Raw genomic sequence first — 21,718 nt, 5'->3', positions numbered from 1 at the left:
GTTTGTTCCCTTATCAGTAATGCCCTTTAAACAAGATATGAAATACTGTAACACATACAAGAGTATGAGCACATTAACTTTGATGAAAGGTTAAAGGAACTGGCTGTATTAAATCTAGAAAAAGAATAGATCTGGCAACTCACTTCTGGGAGAGYAATCTGTAGGACTCATTCTTCTCACTTAGAGTCATGATAAGGGTCTCAATTGAGGGGACTCAGCTGAGCAGCCTGATCTAGCTGTCCCTGTCAGTGCAGGGGGGTTGGATTAGATGGTCTTTAAAGGCCTTGCCAACCCAAACAATTCTACAACTGATTATTCTATGACCAGACCTGATGAACAACCATCGAATAGCAACAAGGAATTTAAGAGAAAACTACAACCAACTCTCCTCAATAGTGTTTTATGAGCTTCCAAGAGAAATTATACTGGATATTTTCCCACATGGGCAGAGAAACCCTATAATGGACTAAAGTTTTTGCAGATTTTCTTTCGTTGAACTGTCTTAGCARCCTAGACTTTTCAAAGGATGATCTGGGTGGATGCTGGACAGGAAGGTGAACTGAATGACCTGTGGAGTTTTCTTCCTGAACTATATTACTACGTTGTTGAGGAGACCACTAGCAGYAGCCTTCTGGCTTGAAACAAAGTGGAAGGAGAGAGAAATTGCAGATCTGAATCATAACTCATTTACAGGTCTGGCTTCTGAGCACTGSTATTGTGCAAAGGCCTTAGTACAAATAAAAATACAATGTAAAATGTAACTCTGAAATTAYGGGATGTGATAAAATGTTACACGGCCTTCCATTCTCTAGTTAAACATGATATGGTCGAATCTGATTAGACAGCCAAAGAACATCTTGCATTTGTGCCTGAGTCAAAGKATGATGTGCCACACATTCCCACCATCTTTCTGGCAGGGAAAACCCGGGTTCTTGGCTGGGGTGATTCACTAGGGGTAGGGTTAGGGTTAYACCAGGGTGAGGGTTGAGAGATCTAAAGGGCCCAGAGCTGCAGGAACACTGTGGCTGGAAAGGGCCTGCTGRGACAAACACGGCAAAGCCCAACCTCTCTGCTCCATCACCTTTCTGATCTGGAGCCCCCACAGGGGTGAGCACYTCRGCCCCAGCCACRAGCTGCCCTGTGCCTTAGGSTTAGGCTTCAGAGAGCTTCCAGCCTGCAGCTGCGGGGACACTGGCACATCATTTTAAAATTCAACTCCATACCTTTTCACTTAAACTTATTTATCTTGTGAACACCTGTAAAAAGCAACAATATCACAGAGAGTATCTCTGTTTACTTCTTCATAATCTGTAACCTATCTGCAGAATGACAATTCTCCATTGCAGCAATCTTCCCATTTCGAAATTTGGTTTATATTATTTCCACAGTGGTATGAAAATAAAACCCTTCACCAGACCACAACTGTGTTGAAATTAACTGTCTGGTCAAAACGGGAAGCAGGAAATTGACTCTTTCTTTGTATGAACAGTTCTCAAACATGAGACACTTGCCAGCACTGAAGAAACTCAGTTCCAACTGAAGACAGTAGCTTGCATACAAGAAAAGGGATGTGAGATAGAAATTACRATACGGGCCTAAGAAGGAGGGCTTTCAGCTTGGAAGTGGAAGAGTCAGATTCAAAAATCTGCCCAAAACAATATTCAAAAGCCATACCAAATCAGAGACTATTGCTTTGATGCAGTCTCCTGCAGAAGAAAGGGCGTTTATGTTTTTCAGTCATTATTCCATCTCTATGAAAGCTTCAACTTACACTACTGAATGTAACATACGGCACTTCGTTATTTACCATCTCTGGTCTCTATTCTGCTAGTATTCATCCTCACTCTGAACTCTCATTATTACAAGAAAGACTCTTTTTTTTTTTTTTCAATAATCTTAAAGCATTTTCCAAACAGGATTCTTCAGTATAACATTCTTGTAAAACAATACTACAGCAGAACAGACTTTTGTACGGTTAGCCCAGTGCTATTAAAACAGTTCAAGAGAAACTGAGTTCCTGATTCTTGTCATTGTTCACTCCATTAAAAGCAACACTCTCTTCTCAGAAAAAAAAAATCAAAGAAGACAGTTTCTAAATTACACAAATTACAGTTACTTAATCTTTTCTGAGTCAAGGCCAGGACATTTGTCAAAAGGGATGTACTGTGGATTTTTTACTAGAAACATATGACTGAAAATTAGGAAACAAAAGAAGTATCACACAGATAAAAGGAACCAGTTAACAGAAAAAGCGGAATGTGAACAGATCTTTTCTCTCAGCYTGCCTTTCACTTCAGATGGGTTAAGTAGAAACCTATCTACAACTAGATTAATGGTCTGATAAAAATCATGGCAAGGGAAAGAAAGTCTCATGAAAATCAGGGGACAAAAACGAGAAGTTAGATGTATTTCCTCCCCAAGGYAGAGCTCCAAAGCTTAATATTGCARAAAGTAAACTTGCAAGCTCAAAGAAARTGCTAAAAGAGCATAGCTGGTTTTCCTCATCTAACACATCTCTAGATGSCATTTAACCCATATCATGAACTACTCAAGTACACAAGTACACAGTTTCCCATATATTGTAATGTCAAAAGTTATCAGTATCTGCAATGTGCAGCAATCAAATTAGTATTACTAATCAATTAGTATCAAGGCTGTTTCTGCTGTATTTTGTCATTTAGTTAACATACTAATAATGTGAATGAGGGATGGTAATACATGACCTGTGATGAATCTAGGGAACTCAACTCAGGACAGACCAGAAAGCACATTCCAGGCAGTTAAAAACCCAAAACAACAGAAAAGCAAACCTATCCCATAACCTATAAGGCTTTCATTAAGGCTCAACAAAATAAAGAGCCAAATTTCTACCACACCAGACAAATTTTCTACCCTCGTTTGTATGATGCAACTGCACTATTTTAAAGCTACCCATGAAACACAAACACTGCATGGGATGCAAAAACATACCCACAAGAACACATACTTCATTTGACTCTCGGATCAGATCAGTGATGTCCACTTTTGGATGGTCACTCTTTGTATCRCTGAGGTTGGAGCCTTGCTGCACAGCTGGAGGCAAAGGACTGTCTTTGTTAGTGACACTGTCAAAAAATCTGCACAAAGCAAACACATGAGAAATCAGCAGGAACCRGTTTATCACAATAAAACAATAGCAYTGGCGTCTACTGAAGAAKAAGTGTGCAAGGAATGGGAAATAGCAAAGAGTATCAGTCAGCACAAATGTGCTATAATAGTAACAAARATACACAAACATGGGAACTGCCCAACCAGAGCAGGTTGTAAAGCTTCCAGCCTTGGGGGATTTTTAAGACTGAGCTTATGTGATCTAGTGCTAGCAGTAATCCCTTTTTGAGCGGGAAGTTAAACTAGACTCTTGCCAAGGGCCCTTTCACTTGGTATTCCCCTGATTTTCTAATCCATCTAGCAAGGTTTTACTAACTGGGACACAGAAAACACAGATCCAGTGGGGAGGCCAGATTTTACAATAAACACCGGAACGCATGGTCTCAAACGACAAAAATTATATTTTCCTGTATAATTCTGTAGCTCCTACCCCATTCAAACATGCAACATGTAAAAGCCTCACTAAGCAGAAATTCTTATTATCAATTAATAACTCATTAACTCCTATAACATAGTGAATCTGCTGTTTTAATACACCATGATACACAACCACAGCAKCAACAATGGCTGCTATTTATGTTGCTAACATAGCACAAACATCTGGTCATGACTGAACTCATCACATTTTTTTGGTCTTATTTCTACTTTAAGCCATTAACAGCAGAGGATTCAGCAGCCTAAACTACAAGAACTGAGCTGMAGGAAATGCTGCCTGTAAGTTGATGCCTGAACTGTTTGGAACCATCATAATGTGCTTTAGATTACCTCGTGATTAAGGAAAGCTGCCTTCTATATATGATATAAATTCCAGGTAAAAAACACATTGCTTTTTCTTTAAAATTCACAAAATGGTTATGATTTTAGAAGAACTTGAATGTTCTTGAATGTTGATGGGGTTTTCAGAGGATCCAGGCCCACTTTCCAGCACCTCTTCCAGAATTTCAGCCTGAGATGAACACCAATTCCCTTGAAGTCTTTGGAAGTCTTGGCCAGCTGTCCCTTCAGCTACCTCAGAATRACTTTCTATATGYAATTATAGGAGCTGCTATATAGCCTGAAAGAGTAACAGTTATASTGGTACCTGTTGAGAACAGTGACTGCTTCTGCATCATCCTTACAAGTGAGCAACTTGTCCATGTTGTATTCCAGCACAGCAAGGCCCAGCTGCAAGATTGCTTTTATTCCATCATAGAAGAAACAGTCCACCACATTGACTGCACTTTCAATTGGCAGCACACTGATAAAAAGGGTAAGGAACCAGGAGAGAGAGACCGAGGAGAAAAAAGTCATGTCCGTCATGTGGTCTGTCAACTGAGGCAGGTGAACCCTGATGAGCTCCTCAAACACTGCCTGATCTACCAAGGCACCTGCAGGGAAAGGATAACAAAACCACCACCCAGATCTTAATACAGAGAAGCACACTTTTCTCAGAGCACCAGCCAGAAACAAAATTCCTGTCCTAGGGCAGCTTTGTTGCGCACACAGGCCCAGCTGCATGGAACCATTGGCTCCTTCCCCCCTGCTGGAAGCTGTGCACTCCATGCATGGGGCCAGAGCCTTGGGCATGCTTGAAATGTGTTGGCACTTTGGTGAGTCCATGGCTGCTTCCAGTGACTCTCCTGACAGCCAATATACTCTACAACGAGAGGGAAACTTCACAACCCATTTTCTTCCAGCATATACCCTGTAAAAACTGCATATGAGATCAAAGTCTAAGTCTGGACCTGGAGTAACTCCTTTTCCTTTATCTAAACAGGACTACATTTCAAATAAAAAGTATGAATTGCAGTTATAATTCTGAAAGAACAGTGTAATAGTCTAACTGACTACTTTCCTGAGTATTCATGCCTAGAATACTGACAATAACCAGAAATCAYATCCATGCTTATTTAAGGAGGAGTCATAGGATGTTCTCTGTAACCTCCATTTTCTACTCCACAATATTGAACCAAATGCAATGGTTTCTCTCCACTGGACAGTCTTTAACTCATTCCTTACATTTGTTTTTAACGAACAACCATTGACACTCAATATAGACAGATATTCAATTCAAGACAGGTAACAAGGCAAATGGATGTTACCAATGATTCGGCGATTGAAATAATCAGGGAGCATCCTTTCACACACAGCAACCAAAAGCCAGAATGCTTCCTCCTCTTTAGCATACAGCAGGAGCACTGATGTCAGAATATTCATTGCCTGGAACATTTAAACATGAAAGGAAACATTTATGAGAAAAGATGGTGAAAATGCAACTGTTATTACTTCTTAGAATTTATATTTCTGAAAGCCTTTACAGCAGATTTTTAAAATGCTGGGATAACCTACAGCCTCTTATCCAAGATAAGAGTTTTACTTCTATTTCATTAAATACAGAACAGAGTATTTAAACTACATAAAAATGTTTTAAGTGCTATATGTCTAGTTACAATGCAAATGCACATATGAAGTGGACATGACAGCATTTATAAACCAATTCAAGTACAATGTAAAAACTCATTTTACACAGCAGGATGAAATAAGCAAAGTAAGTGAACCACTGAGCAAGAAACTATTCCACATTTCTGTGACAGATTTTATGAGGTGCTACCACACTGCCATCATGAGCTAATATTTGGACAACCAACACTAAGACKCTCAAAACTGCTGTACCTGACAATATCCAATTTGTGGATTCCTGTATGCATAAGCTGTAAGGACTCTCCTGAGTGCAGAAATTCCTGTGTCACTTTGAAAAGCAGGATGCTCAGGTAAGGAGCGACGTAAATCTCGTTCAATTTCATCAGTAGCCAAAGTGCATGTTCCTAAGGACTTTTCCACCAATTCAGTGTAATAACCAGGGTTGGATGCCATATCATTTATAGCACCTGCCAATACATTGCATTGCATGGTATTAGAGGACAACAGTAAAGCAGTTATTTCATTGTTTGCAGTTTGTATAAAAATTTTGGTGACTACTGAGGCACCTTATGAATCTCCAGATATTCCTGAAGTATTGTGTCAGAGTAACTCTACTGAAATTAATGGAATTACTCAGCAATGAAAATTGCCAATGATGATCTCAAAATTAATCCATTATACTTGCGATGCAATACCTGAGAAGAGCAGCCAGAGTTCTCCTCTTAATGCCTCTGGRATGCCTCTTACAACTAAGTCTCGAGTCTTCTTTGTCCGAAACATACTGACCCCATGGCCCCTTTCCGCAAACAAGATGTTCCATGACTGTTCCTTCATTTTTTCTTTCAACTATGAAATRCAGACAATAACAAGCATTAAGTATMCTGGTTGATTCTCCYCAGGTTTCAGTGAACAAAGTAAATTTTGCTCCCAGTTATATTCATATAAACTGGAAATTGCAGCGTTGGCATCTGTACTGATGTGCGAAATGAATGCTGAAGCAAATCAGAGCAAAATCCAGCCTAYGCAGAACAAAAATTTAGCATAAAATGCCATCTCATACATGACCTACTATTCTTTAGAGTATGTTTATACCAGATGACACAGAAAGTAGGTCTAATCCAGTATCCCATCTGACAAAAACCAACAAGTGCCACAGCATAGTAAGGTCAGACATCGCTCTGAAGCAAAGCAATGGTTGATTGGGTGCTCCAGCTCATGTGAGCCTCCAAGGCTGAGACAGGTGAATGTCTGTGCATGCAGCATTAAGATTTAATACTACTAAAGAAATTAAAGGTGTTGAAAGGAAAAGTAGATTTTGTTCACTTTTGTTCAACACATGGTAAAAACCAGAATTTAAAAATCTGGASTCCCTTTTGACCTGACCAAAGGGTRTTTGTTTTYTGAGATTTCTGATATAAAAATTTCATATCTTAATTTACCCATTTCCACTACAACATTTATTTTGAAACAAAACCTGTCTTCTTGCACACACTATGGAGAAGCAAAAATTGGATGTACTGTTGAAAAAGCAACTACATAAACATTCTCCAGAGCATAACTTCATTAGACAGTGGTGCAAAAGAATCAAATTTCCTTCAAAGGAAGAAATTAAGTCAATTTCTATTAACATTCTCCTTGCTCCCGAAGAGTTTGTAGTGACTTTGTATCTTGAAAATTCAGATATAAATGCAACATGTTCACTATCATAAAACAAACAGCCAACTCTTCCCTGAGGGGTGGAAGAGMAGGAGAAATTAACTCCATGAAGATAAGGCATATCATTATTAGACAAGATGAGCAGAAAATTGAATGGAGCCATGAAAAAGCACCCTGTGGACTCCAAACACAGAAAATGCAGATGAAAGAAAACTGGCAAAGCCCCAGAGGAAATCAGCAGCCTGGCTGGAATTCATTTTGATATATTTCAGTCCTTTGCAATTCGATTCCAAAAACTGTTGGACATTTTATCCCTTACCATTTTAGAGTCAAGGTTCTCAGCATCCTGAGGATGGTAGACAGTCATTAGTGCTTCTGTACTGACAGTTTTGCTGTTATCTCTCTGGCCCATCTTTGACTGTCCTGCACCAAAATCCTTTGGACTGTCAGTGGCAGAACCAGCTGCAACCTTTAAAAAATTCAACAGTAGTTCTCATAAATAACAAACAATCCTCCATGAAGAAGCACTGATACCAGACCACCACTGTTAATTAGATTAAGTTTACAGGTACCAGRTACAGACTTCTAAAATAAATGAAAAACAGCAGTCCCTGCTCTGCACAGCTGGGCTCTCAGGAGGCTGCACTTGAAAAATAAACCAGCCCCTTCTTGAGCAAAAAAACAAATTATGAAAGGACAAATATTCATAATGAGAACTGAGAAATATGAGGCTAGAGAGGCCTGAYCATCCATCACCACCAAAAAACCCCATTCATATAGCRAACTATAGAGAAAACCTCAGAGCACTTAAAAAMCATCTGGAGCTGGAGCTGTTTTTCAAAACCTGATGAAAAACAAGGTAAAAGAACACAAACCAGAATGCATTCATAGTAGCACCATTGTTTAATCAATCTCTTTTACACAGGCGCCGTTATTTATTTTTCCAAACCTTAAAACCAGAGGTACATGATTTATTCCTGTGAACAAATTCTAAGGAATTAGAATTGCCAGAGTAGTTACCTCAGTATTTATGATGTGCTGTGGACTTGCAGTTGCATTGCATTTCATTCTGAGCTTTGCCACAAGATGCTCAAAATCTCTCACCTCCGTGAAACGAAAAGCTGTTTTTCCTTTGGTACTAATGCTGACTCCTCTGTTGGCTGGATCTGCCTTATCCACCCCTGTGACCTACGGAACCAAGGACAAATAAATTAAGAAAGAAATTTTACCTGCTTACTTATAAAAAAGGAAACCTGTTCAGAATACATGTGTAAATGAAACAGTGTATGAAGCACCACACAAGCAGACTTGGCAACACAAGTTACAGGTTGAAATCTCTGTTGCCTGTAGCTRTTTTAGCAAAAGGCATTCAGTGTTATGCAACAGATTTCTGACAGAGTACCAGAAATCTTTGAAAAGGTTTTACCAGCTCTGAGTGCTCAGTTTGTTTGAAAACCTTGTCTCTTTCCACCTGCTGAGGCTGTTGCTTTTTTTCCTTACCATCCAAAAGCAGAGAAAACATGACTTTAGTAAGTAATCAAATGAAGTAAGTTTTACAAGACTGAAATTCCACTGAGAATKCCCTGTCAAAACAGCTGTCATAACACATGACAGCTGGAGCTGACTTTAATTGCCCTGATGGAACAGTTACAGATTAGAACAGTTAATACACTTTAATCATGCAAGTACAAGTGTGACARTCATGAGGATCTAGACTGACTGGCATTGCTGATGCATTCATGTTGTTAAAGAATGAAAAACCACTGAGCACAGTGTTAAAGGTAAAGGAAAGACCACTGAAATGAGGTAACTGCAGTACTGCAGAACAAATAGGGAGCATTCAACATCAATAAGAATAAACATATTTATTTAACACAACCTTTTATGTTATGAAAGTCTCTATTGCTCACAGTACTATTTATAGATAATCAAAGAAATTGTTTTATCTAGGTGGGGAATACCAAGTGTATTGCTGAAATTAGTACAGCTCACCCCCTGTGTCAGATGTCTTAGGCAGTGTGTACACAGAGCATGTAAAGAAATTAYAGAAGCTGGTTAATTTGTAGGCTATTGTAACATGTGTCTAGATGCTGATGAAAAGCTTTTAACACTGGAAGACTGAAATGTGGCAATGTCCCAGATCAYGTGAATTCAAGACAGCAATGGAGAGGGTTGGCTGCTTTTTCCCACAAGTTATTCTGCAGTCTACTATAGTACTCTATTGAAATTCCAATGCTGTGTCCTTTGCTATATGGTTCTTATTCAATCTGTTGAGATTATCAGCTGTAAAGGCATTGCTACTTGCCCATGTGACAACTGGATTCTCCAAAAAACTTTTGAACAGAGAGTACTGCTCAACTGCTGCAAAAAACTGCATTGCTGAGCTAAGAAACACAGCAGAGTGATTACTAATCTCCAAAATACTTTATCCTCTACAATTCCTTACATCTTATCTTGAGAATGTCTCATTAACTCACCTTCAAGTACTAAGCGAAAGATTTTCATTTACTACTAAAAAAAGTATTACAAAAATTGGATTCTGTACTGAGCTACAGAAAAAAACGGTAAATAGAAAAGGGAAAGATAGAGAAACAAATCTGAAACATGAAAGCATTTCTAGAAACCTACAAAACAAATTCCTACATGCAGTATCCAGGGTAGGGGGAAATACATGAAATTACAMATAGTAAGGAGATACTAATGAAAATCTGCTAAACTGACATTGAACTATGCAAGTGCAAAGCTGCTGGTATAACTGACTCTGACTTGTAGTTTGTATTACCTCTCTCAATGGAATGATCACACTGCACAGGCTGCCATCCTGGCTAGCAAAGCAGATGTAGTTTTCTGAAATGCACATTTTCCCATGGGTATTGTAATGACTGAAAGGAACCCATAAGAAGCATTCGTGAACTTCCTTCAAGGTCTCTTCTTTAGGCAGCCTGAAGAATGCACTGAACTGTTCACTGTGGGCACGGTTCTCCAGGCCTCTGGATTAAAAACAAAACAAAGTGGTAGGAAAAAGAAAAGAATAATTAAATTAATTTTAAATGTCTTTACAGATACAGAAGTCAAAAATATCTTGGGAAAAGACAGTAAAACATCAYGCTCTCCGACAACCTGTGATGTCAGTCTGGAGGGTTCAATGTTTTTCTTGAAGAGGCACCAAAGGGCAGGACCACATCTACCTGTACATCCACTTRAAAAGATTTAAATATGTCACTAACAAGACCAGATTCAATATTGTTTTTACATAGTAGAGCACTACAGGGCCTACAAATAGTGTGGAAAGGATATTAATAGTACAATGTGCTCTGTTTCCCCACACATCAGAATAATCCATTCAAAACTAAAACAAGTTTTGGCTTGATAGAGGGTTAATTAGTTAGMAATGTAGCACATGCTGTAAACATCTGCCATGAGCTAATTTGKCACAGTTAACTGCAGCCAGAAACAATGTTTTGGTTGTAGAGCAGTGTCCCTCTCCTGCATTGCTACCMAACTTAGGGATCRAAGGAAAAGGAAGGACTGTAACCTYTAAGTTACTCATATYCAYGTCTTTCCCACCACCCTAAATAATGTTGTACCTCAGGAAAGCCATGCACCCATCWGCAACTCATTGGTTTTATCACTCACCTCCAGGGGCTTTTAGAAAAGCCAGGCAGTTATCAATTACACATTTATTAAATTGTTTCTTCCCCACCTTACGCTTCCTCATAAGTCATCTCTGGAGATGCTGTAGCTCTAACCTGAATTTTYTAATCCTAACTGTTGCAAGAAAATMTTTTCAAARTTCAAACRATTATAAACCTTTTAGTTGGAAAACCAGCTCTRAAGATTTGATCACCTCCTGCCCTCATACAATCTTTGGATCCTGCTAAGCAAAAGCAAATTAAAATGCCTCACATGGAACTCGGTTCAACATTTCAATGAGACACTTGGTTAAGACAACACCAATGTTGCTGATATTTACAAATCTCCTTGAGACAAGGATTCTCTTCCTCTTTGCCTAAACAAATACTGGACCCAGAACAGATAAACTAAATAATACATTACCTCTTGGTGATCTGCAGAGGGTCATGAAGGACTGGATCATTCTCAAATGTCTCYTTGTCAAAAAGTCTTCTAACTGCATAGTTTGCCAGCTGCTCCATGAGAAGGAATGTTTCACTAATGTGCAAAAACATGGAAAAATAATGATCTTCCCCATGGGAGCACACATGAATGCTCTCTGTCAGAATCACATTGGACGTTTTCTCAAGTTTCGATATTTCATCCCAGGAGATAATAAGTTTTACTGAAAATAAAAACATAAGGACATGTGAGTCACTGCTCAGTATCTGCTTGTATTAAAAAAAAAAGTGGTAATATCAGCACTAATAAAATATAATTAAGCAAYGTAGTCAAATGATAACTCACTCGGAAAGGACTACAAATTAATAARCACAAAACTCATTCTCTTCACATCTCCTAAAAAATAATTCCATTAGAAAGAATTTTATAGAAAAACATTAAAACACACACCATGTATGACAACACAAGTTTACATCACTTTTTCCCTGCTCTTATGTGAAACTGCAAACAGCAAACAAATATTATATAAGCCAACCCTGCTTCAWCTGCTCTCCAATAGGGTTTCTTAAATGAAATCCATCATGTATTGGGATGCAAACTATGCCCATTAGCTATGGCATTTCTCAAAAGAGATCAAAATCAGCTTTGAAAGGATTCTACTTTCTTCATGATTTCCAGTTTTCACAAAAATACAGYTACAGTACACACTATTAGAGGCATTTGGGCATTTCAAACCAATGTTACACAGGGAAAAAAAAATATGTGCAATTATCACCAGTGTGTAGTGCACCCATGTGAAATACAAAGCCCRTGTGTGAAGAAATAACTGCAATCCTCGCAGACTGAGTTAATAATGCAGCATGAACTAAAGACAATGAACAACTTTTGGTCAATTTCTGGAAGTCTGCCTTCTCTCTAAAGCTTGAATGAAGGAAGCAAAGTAACAGATATTGTGTAGCAAGTCACACAAATGTATTAATTTCTGTAATTATTTAATGTTGGCAGTTTTTGYTCATCTCTGTTGACACCTGCTCACMTGGCAAAACAGCTCCCTTAGMACATAARAAGAATTCATCCTAACCTGAAAGATAAGCAGTAAAGCATGAAGAGACTCAGCTTAGCATCAAGGCTTACTTACTTTCWGCTCCAAGCAAAAATGAGTAGAAGCTAAGGAAGTTGGTACTAAGATAGAGCCATCCCTGACAGGGCACTCTGCCCTTCCAGTAACTGCACGAGTAGTAGGTAATCAACTTCTCCTGCTCTGGTAATCCAAAACACTTCTCAAACTTCATAAGACCTTCACGAAATTTCTCAGGATCATCTTCTTTTACAAAAGAACCTTTTCCCTCTTCAGCAATCAAACCCTGCAACAAAAAAAAATCACATTACTTTATGTATGTGTCTATGTGGGTGATTGTCATGTGAACCTGCATGCTCACAGAACGGTGTTCACCCAAGAGTAGGGTAAGTTTTAGAAGGGGAAGAACACTCTGAGAAACAAATCATAGGTCACAAACAAAATGTGCTATTTCAGACTTATCCACCAAGTCTCCCATGCAGCTTAGGCAAGACACACATTCCCATGTCTCCTCTTCTGAAACAGACATATTTTCCTCACTTAATCAGAAGAATTCCTGGGCTAAATATATATATATATATATATATATATATATATATATTCACTCATATATAGAGTGAAAAAAAAAATAGACCATATGCTTCCCAGGCACTGTTAAAATCACTGTGATATCATTTATCTACAGTTTTAGACCACAGTCTAAAGGCATTTGATGCATCATTTACCAAGAGGAGTTTATGTCAAACAATCTTACTTAGTTGTGGGGCAGGGAAACAGGAACAATAGCACATGTTAAAGTGAACAGTCACATACCACTCAATCAGAACAGACAGCATTATAATGCTACCCTATATTTTACAGAGGACATATTCATGTACAGCTAGAGGAAAAAAAAAAAAACTACTTAGCCTTTCCCAATTATGTCATGTGCCTATTACTTACTCTTATCTTTCCCTGGACAAAGCTCGTAATGTCATCATTTGAATCAAATACTGATAAAGTCTTCATAACATTGTGTTCTAACCACTCCCAGTGTTCTGTTATTTCTTCTCTGCTGGATCCTGATTGGAAAACAAAATATTACTTTAAATTAGGACAGACTTTARTCATTTCACTGAAAGTATTAATCAAGAGAATATTTAGCAAATTCCCAATCTGCAGAGTAATTTAGATACACAACTCAAAAATCCCAAGTYTCAAATTTGTTACCTCTTGTGAATATGGAAAATGTACTTAATGTACATTATACAYGTGCACTGCTGTGTTTTTATCTTTCAAACCCTTTATGCAGCTGTTTCTGGCCTTTAAATCTGGAAGCATCTCAGCTTTGTCAACATTATGTGGCTCAGTGCTGAAGCCTGACTTGGACTGACATTTCCATCCTCTCAGCAGCACCACCCCAATATGGACAGCACAGCATCACTGCAACACTCCCAGTCTAATGGTCCAGAACGTGGCAAATGTGAGAMCAAACCCATGAGGCTCAGCAGGAAATTAAATCTGTGCCTTTGATATCCTCAGCTGTGATCACTGGCTGATAACAGTTTCCAGAGCAGAACTTCAAGAATGGAACTGCTGTGCAAAATCCCTCCTGACATGTGTGAGGATGTCAAGCAGACATCCAGGGAGGCAGCAAGGATTGATATGGAACCAGTGAAATGGCAGGGTTTCAGCAGATTAAATACAAAGTCAGTGCTTTAAAGACAGGTGACTCCCCAGCAGATGCTGGGGGACAGGGAGAGGGAAAAAGAGAGAAAAAAACTTATATAGATTTGAATAAAAGCACATCCTCCACAAGAATGCTCACCAATCAAAGCACGCAGTGTGATCAYGTACCATCAATACCCTCAAGCAAGAGCACACCTTTAACAATTGCTTTTTTCTCAGCTTACTTTGCAAAGGGTAATTAACCAACTTTCAATGGACTCCACAGAATTAATTAAACATGGTCCTGTGAATGAATAGAAATTGCTCTAAATGCAGTTAAACAGTCAGACTGCATTACACTGGGTGGATTTGCAACCACACTTAAAAAATTATATGAAAAGTAATTAACAAAGCAATTACATTGCAAAAGTAATTCCTATTCTCCAGCTACACATGTACCAATTATTTGAGTCACAATATGAATCAGAGGCACAAAGGTGACCCAGGAAYGATGAAACTTTTTAGTAACTGTTTAAATTGTTTTCGAGCACTATTTCACACCCTTAATATGTAACTGCAGAACAAAGTGTCACCTCTTCAATTTCTTCATGGAAGAAACAATCTAACACAAAAGACAATTATATAATGTAGCTTTCTGTTGTAAAGTATATTTATGCAGCACATTAATTKATATAAATTTAAATTGATAAAGATTTAGTCCTAAAATGAAGATAACCATTTGTATTATCCCAAGGACTGACCTGATGGCAGTAGAATTCCCCACAGTATACTTCCAAYACACTTATCAGAGTACCTTTTTGATAGCCTGTCACCGGGTCTGACTTGAGAAGTGGTTCTGAAATGTTATTTACTGTCAATTCACAAACTGTTCAAATTCTATCCACTTTATAAGGCTGTCCTTTTAAAGTGACTTGCAATTACATTARATTAAAGCTACAAGAACAAATCTGTATTTACTTTTCCATTCCCTATTGATTCATAGCGTAACACGAGAAGGAGATGAACTTACACTACTAGAGCAGATATGAGGAAAAATTCAGCTCTGACCATGACTGAGAACCTGCATGTTTTAACATGCAAAGACAAAGTAGGCAAAAATATTAGGACAAGCATCTCCCATTACTCCTACCTACAGCACACTTGGGAACAAGTTGACCCTGAGGAGTCCATCCTGAACTGTGTCAAGTTATCCTTGCAGCTTACAGAAGAAAAGATTGTGCCTCTGTCACTGTAAGAGCACCCAAAGGCTTTGGCACCTGATGGACTCCCGCAGAAAGCAGGCCATGAGAAAGTGTAACAGGAAGAGTTCATAGATCTGTTCTGAAAAACTGGAACCACACACCGCTGACAAGRCTTGCAAATGTTTTTAAACCATTTAGAGGTCACGAGAATGAAAAATTATGTGAGAGGATTAACCCCAAAACRGATCCCATACTTTGCACCCTCCTTTTCCACTTTCTGGACTCGGCTGGCTCCCGGAGCACAGTACATACCGCACGCGATGGACCAGTAGACTTGGGAGTCTGGGGTCTGATGCAGGATGCGAAATGGGGCGACTTTCGACGTCGAGTCCAACACAGCATCTAATGTTCCCACAAGGAGACCTATAGTGTTCAACAAAATGTACACAGGACAGTGAAACTCAAGTTTTGGAATGCACACTYCTCTCTGATTTGTTTCTTGGGAAACAGGAATGCTGCCCAAGTAAGGACTACTGAACTCTGAGAAAATAAGTACACAATCGAGTAGAGCACAAAGTATTTGCAGAGGAACTTCTTTGAGAGGTGATAATATTTTGATACAGTAAAAGCCATGAGGCACAAACAAGGGTGAAGAAGTTTTTTGGGATGACCGCTGTGGAAGTGACAGCCATGCAGTATGGGAAACCAGAGCACAACYAGAAACAACAGGGCAGTCCCAGCCYTCAATGAGCACAAACCATAATTGAACTACCTCTTAATTAGTCATTTACTGTTGTTCTGTTTTCCAGTCACAGGAAAGAGCCCTTAAAGACCATAATTGGCTATGTCACCTCCTTGCTACTAAGTATTGAATTTGCTCCCATTAAACAGAGTTCATCTGAAAATACACTAATTTCACTAAAGAGACAAACTTCACCTCTCTAAAACTGGGACGAAAACATCTTCTGGGAAAATGAGTATGCATTTTATAATGACTAGCAAAATCATTCTCTGACACTGCGCAGTAATAAAGATATTAGCCCATAGACCTTAACAGCTYCTTTAAAATCTAAGGATCAGGAAATTCTAAAAGAAGAAAAATCAATACTGAAGAAACAATACAAACATTTGGTTCTTGATGCACCATAAAACCTTTTCTTGATTCAACAGAAACAAAAATACAATTAACAGGATCGTATGCCTCTTTCCTGTATTTATCATATTATGAAAAACCACAAAAAAAAACCCAAAACCAGTAACCAGGGAAAAAAAAAAAACCACACCAGTACATTCCATCAGACAAAAATATTCTCTAATCTTGTCTGAAATTAACAGATTGTAAATTGCTGTTGGAAAGTAGAATTATTTTGTAGTTCCTTACTGAAGACAGACATTGAATAAGTAACAACATTTATGTCTGCTTAACCAGCTTTTGCTTACTGAATGAGTCATGACACTGAGCTGATCTCAAAGCTGGCTTTGCTTCAGCAAATGTTGCATTATTTCATTCACAATTCTCCTAATAACATTTTCTGTTATACTATATAGTATAAGGATATTATTCAGCATTTATAAGGCTAATGGAACTCAGCTTGAGCCAATGGTTGCCACAGTGCACTAGAAAGCAGCACTCCTCAAAATGCCATGACAGCTCCTGTCKCCTTGGAAGGTCATCAGATTTTAGACAAATTAACAGTACCAGGTGAGTATCCGTCACTTCAGCATTCCCACAAGCAATGAATGGGATCTAGACTACAGGATAGAGCTTCATTTTATAACAGCAACTACTTTTACAGAGCATTTTAGTTCAATTTTTAAAAAATGGACTGAAACCCCAGACAAAATAAACCATGAAAAGACATCATCTCTGTGCATTTAATTTAAAATATAGGAATACCAGCTTGTGAATGATACTCCTTTTCCAACATCCTCAAATTAAGGACAGAMCTGTTTTTTGGCTTAATTTTATTCCATAAGTAAATTTGATCTCATGACTAAGAAACTTCAGCTTAAGGAAATACTGAGCATGGGCTGAGATGGAAATGTTCTAGGACTATTGAGATGTAAAACACRTCAGTTTAAGCCTTCAGTGCCAAAAAACTTAATCTCCATTACAAYAACTCCAGTGCATTATGGTCAGTGGTTATGATGCCAGTAAGACAACAGTAACTCATTAAACTAAGGTGTGTGTTCAAGCCTTTTTGTGGTAATCTGCTTTGCCTCTATGCAGCAAGAAACATATCCTTGGAAATAGGAAAAATTGGAAGTACAACCCTGAAAAAAAGGGAGTATTGGTCGACTTCGTAAGAACAGATAAAAGAATTGCAATTATTGCAGTTCCACTTTGCTATTGTTTTTAAAAAGCTGTCAGACAGGAACTGGGAAACACATGTTGGTCATTTTTTCCACCTGTCAGCCCTAAATGTAAACATGCATCTTAACAGAGAGGTGTTATTTGTCTAACCAATATAGGCACTGTAAAATATTCTTTGCTACACTGGGAAAAAAAAAAAAATTTAGCCAACACAATTTCAGATCTTCATTACCCAACAACTTTCCCATCTGATTCCTATCAYTCCCAGCAAGGATGCCCCACTGAAAGTTCTGTGTGTTAAAACACCTGCAGGGATAAATAATTTCTGCCAGTTATTCTATTGTATACTTAATGATGCCATAGGCCAGACCAGGAAGGTTGGAAAAGTAAGCATCTTCATGCTGCAAACTGGGTCAAGCTAGATCCCAAGGTTCCTCTCCCATCCTGCAGCTCCCACCAAAACAAATTCCTTTACATTTGTGTAAAGATCACCAAGTACTTTTTTAACTCGTCCACCACGAAATTTTGTTAGAGACAAGGTCCKTGCCATTGATATCCACAACTAACACTTCTGTCAGAGAAGGAAAATCTCCCCAGAGCCCACATCCCACCCAGCTCTGTCTCCCCTTCTCCCAGCCCTCTGTGCATGCAAGCCAGCCAGCAATGGCCCAGCCAACAAGTCACAGCTTTCAAACAGTGGGAATATCAGCAGGGGTCTTTGACAGATTCRGGATGGCAACAACTGCCACAGAAGATCCAGGATCTGGGAGAGTGATGGATTTTCCCTACCTTTTCAAGTACAGCACATACAACAAGCAGGGAAGACTAGTACCAACTAGTACTTATTTCACTGATAAGTTTTTCTCCTCTTACAGTTGAATTTTACTTATCTTTCTCAGACAGAGAGGCAAGTTGAAACAGTACAATAAGAAAATAAACCATTTGTTCAAATTTCAGTGAAAGATTGGAATTTTATGACACCAAATATTCACTTGCATCACCACCCCCAGCATACCCATGTCCTTATCAAGGTCCTGCCTAAACCAGAAGGAAAGCAAGAGCTCTGTGAACAGCATGCATAATGTCACTAGACTCTGGTTACAGCACATGCATTTACAACTGTATCTTATCCATACACTCTGAAAAATCGAAGGAGCTCTCCCAGAGTGGCTCTGCAGAAGACGGAACAACCAGAGAACATGGTCACATGTTGCACTGTCAGACAATACCCTTTGGGACAGCCCATTGTATTATGAATAATCCCATGCMACACCAGTCAGACAGGTTGCAGCATCTGTGTCCTTAGGGGAGCYCTAAAACAAAGAGAATGAAACATAAAGCTAAGCAGGTGTCCATCTGCAGGGAGGGAGCTGAGGCTGAGCACAACCGGCACAAAGTGTTTCTGTACCTGTTTACAAGTTATCCACAAGCAAACTCAGAACTGTGGGAGGGAGGTGTGCACACAAGGCATAAGAGCTCCCTGTGTTACCTACASATCACAAACAGGTCCTGCCCCTGGCCATCCAGAGGGGTCATACAAACAAATCCAAACTGCAGACTTCAATCTGTTCCCAGGACAGCACCAGAATTCCCAGCCATCTTTCAGGTAAGTACCTTTGTTGTCATCTATCTTTCRCTCCTTTGTCTATACCTTTCTCCAGGTACTGGCTGTTTCCTCAAAACTCCCCTCCTTAAAGCCGTCTTACCAAGTGTACTCCTGTACTTTTGGGAACCTTTTGTCAGGTCCCCATTACTACTATTCAAACCCTGTAGCACTGCTCATCTTTCTCCCCACTCCTGTCTTGAGGCATTACCCCCCTGTTCCCCCATGACTCGGTCTTGCCCTACTGCCTCCCTCTTTCACTCCTAACTCCCCCGTTCCTCTGCTGTCAGTCACCTCTGGCCTTGTCTCACCAGCTGTAAAATGCTCTTCAGGAGAACAGGATTGTACTGGTACATTTGGGATGATTTCATAACACAACAGCTGTGCTTTTCCTTTCCTAAAGGAAGTGCTAATTTTCTCGGGTGACACACAGCAATATCAAATTAAACCCAGGCAKAGCAAATCATGCTGGCTTATACCTAGGAGGTTTGAATATTTCCAAATCTGCAAACACAAATGTAATTGCATTTTTTATGTAACTGTCTTGTTAATCTTTCTTAATCACAATTTTAATTCAAGAACACCTCACTCCTTTTCCTTCAGTCCAGTGACAAATGTAACTTGCACAGAAGAATCTGGAATTTATAAGAAAAGTTACAGAAATGAAATGTGCAAAACCAGATTTTAAAAAAAAAGCACATTACAGCAACTATCCCATCCAAGTGTTTTTCCCACACTGTCAACAGCCACCACGGAGAGGAGAACAGTGACAGAAGCCTCACCTTCACCAAAACCCAAAGGGCACTTGGAAAGCTCAGCTGTCTGCTCAGCTGTGAGGCTAYGAGGAGATTTTCAGAAGAACAACTTATTCCAGTTCTCATTGTTCCACTTTAATCACAGTCCTTAAATGAATTTTATCACACAGAAAGACAACCTTCACACCAACTCGGTTTCCTTGGCTTCCAAATATATCAAGGCAGAGAACAGGCCATCAAGCCTGATCCCCACAAGACATCGAAGCTTGCAATATATCACCCTTGGTTCTAWGCCAGAGCCTGACCTTATCCATCTGCTTATAATACTATAATTCACACAGTAACCTGGGATTTTGGGACGCTTTCTTTTACACCTTCCATATGCCCTGTTAGTGGTTTATTCAGATGCCAAGGAAGAATGCCCTACCTCCAGCTGCAAGGGCCATTTCTGAGATTCACCAGCCAGAAGTCTGGACCAGCAGTTTTGTTCAGAAAAATTAATAAATGTTTCCAAAAGACAATTATGCCTCATAGCTTGCTTTAGGAACACACAAATTAGAGACAGCCTAGAAAACCTACAGAGATGCAAAACACTCGARAACTACATCCCACTGAGGAATGACTTTGTGCTAATTCCCTGGAGCATTTCTCCTTGACAGGGTCAATGACAGACACCAGGAGCCTATAAAGGAGTCAGTTTTAGTCAGAATAGCTGCCACCATCACAGAGGTCTCAGCAGTAGCTGGGGCCCCTGCAGTCCCTGATGATACAARCAGGCAAGAATTACAAATAGAAACTCAGCTCCATAGCTTGAAGTTCTCAAGGAATAAAGTTTATTATGCCACGGTTAATTTCCTGCCCTACCCCTCTGTCACTTTCYTGACCCACCACTCCTGACAAGCTCCATCAAATCATACGCTTGCTTTTAAAATAAGCGATCAGAAATGCCTGAGCAGGAGCTCATCTTAAGCAGCCCCAGGTGTACGCCGGAAAAGGGACTTGCAAATGAGCATTTTTGCCAAGGCAAGACAGATCAGTCCTTCTTCAGACGTGTCCACTTGCACCAAGCTGCCCTGGAGCTGTGCCGGGCTCCGCTGGAGCTCGGCCGTGCCGAGGCTGAGCCGCGCTGCCTCAGCGCCCCGCTGCCGGGGGATCCAGGGCTCCAGCCGCCCCCAGCTCTGCCGGTGCCCGTCCCCGCCGAGCTCTGCCGCCCCGGGATAAGCGGGGGGTTTGAATATTTCAACAATACAAACGGGGGAAAGGAAGGRGAGAAGAGCCCCGTGAGAAACCCACGAAGGTCCGGGGCTCCAGAAYTCGAGCAGGCCCCCTTGCTGCCCCTCTGGCCGGGGGTCCCGGGGCCGACAGACCCCCGTCCTCCCGCTCCAGCCCTGCCCCGGCCCCACGGGGGCAGTACCTGCCAGCCCGCCTCCGCCCTCCTCGCCATAGCCCCGCCGCCTCTGCAACACGAAGTACTGGTTGGAGCGCTCCTGCACCCACAGCTTGAGGGCATTTTTCAGCAGCACCTCCTCGGGCTTCAGCCACATCGCGCGGCCCCTGACGGCGCTGCGCTGCCGCCTCCGGCCCCGCTCCGCGCTCGCGGCTGCGGTGCCAGGCAGGAGAGGGCGGGGGGAGCGCCCCTTTCCCAGGGCATGCTGGGTGATGTAGTCCTTGCCCACGACGGGCCGCGCTGCGCTGCTGCCGTAGGACTACAACTCCCGTCGAACCCTGCGCGCCACTGCCTCAGGACTACAGCTCCCGTCGGGCCCTGCGCGCCCCGGGCCACGTGGCGGCACTGGCGGGGCGGGGCCCGCAGCCCCCGGGGCCTGTGCCGGTGCGGGGTCC

At 40.5% G+C, this 21,718-nt stretch overlaps 1 protein-coding gene across 1 annotated transcript in view; it reads right to left on the bottom strand.

Annotated features, from left to right (window-relative positions):
• Nucleotides 1–21,508, bottom strand: part of TBC1D8B (TBC1 domain family member 8B) — a 31,065-nt gene extending 9,557 nt beyond the window's left edge. Inside the window, exons 1-13 of the mRNA XM_057375397.1 lie at nucleotides 21,291–21,508; nucleotides 15,517–15,627; nucleotides 13,298–13,416; nucleotides 12,416–12,641; nucleotides 11,260–11,500; nucleotides 9,986–10,193; nucleotides 8,224–8,391; nucleotides 7,523–7,672; nucleotides 6,243–6,393; nucleotides 5,800–6,014; nucleotides 5,229–5,346; nucleotides 4,229–4,514; nucleotides 2,987–3,116 (exon numbers count right to left, since the gene is read on the bottom strand). Of these exons, the coding sequence (XP_057231380.1) occupies nucleotides 2,987–3,116; nucleotides 4,229–4,514; nucleotides 5,229–5,346; nucleotides 5,800–6,014; nucleotides 6,243–6,393; nucleotides 7,523–7,672; nucleotides 8,224–8,391; nucleotides 9,986–10,193; nucleotides 11,260–11,500; nucleotides 12,416–12,641; nucleotides 13,298–13,416; nucleotides 15,517–15,627; nucleotides 21,291–21,420 (2,253 nt within the window). The 5' untranslated portion in view covers nucleotides 21,421–21,508. The remainder of the gene's footprint in view (nucleotides 1–2,986; nucleotides 3,117–4,228; nucleotides 4,515–5,228; nucleotides 5,347–5,799; nucleotides 6,015–6,242; nucleotides 6,394–7,522; nucleotides 7,673–8,223; nucleotides 8,392–9,985; nucleotides 10,194–11,259; nucleotides 11,501–12,415; nucleotides 12,642–13,297; nucleotides 13,417–15,516; nucleotides 15,628–21,290) is intronic.
• Nucleotides 21,509–21,718: the final 210 nt, after the last annotated feature.

Source organism: Malurus melanocephalus, unplaced genomic scaffold (genome assembly GCF_030028575.1).
Source record: "Malurus melanocephalus ecotype Western Australia unplaced genomic scaffold, MMel_1.1 scaffold_247, whole genome shotgun sequence".
Lineage (NCBI taxonomy): Eukaryota > Metazoa > Chordata > Aves > Passeriformes > Maluridae > Malurus > Malurus melanocephalus.
Note: the sequence above shows the minus strand (reverse complement) of the source record. Positions and strands in the feature narration are given on the sequence as shown.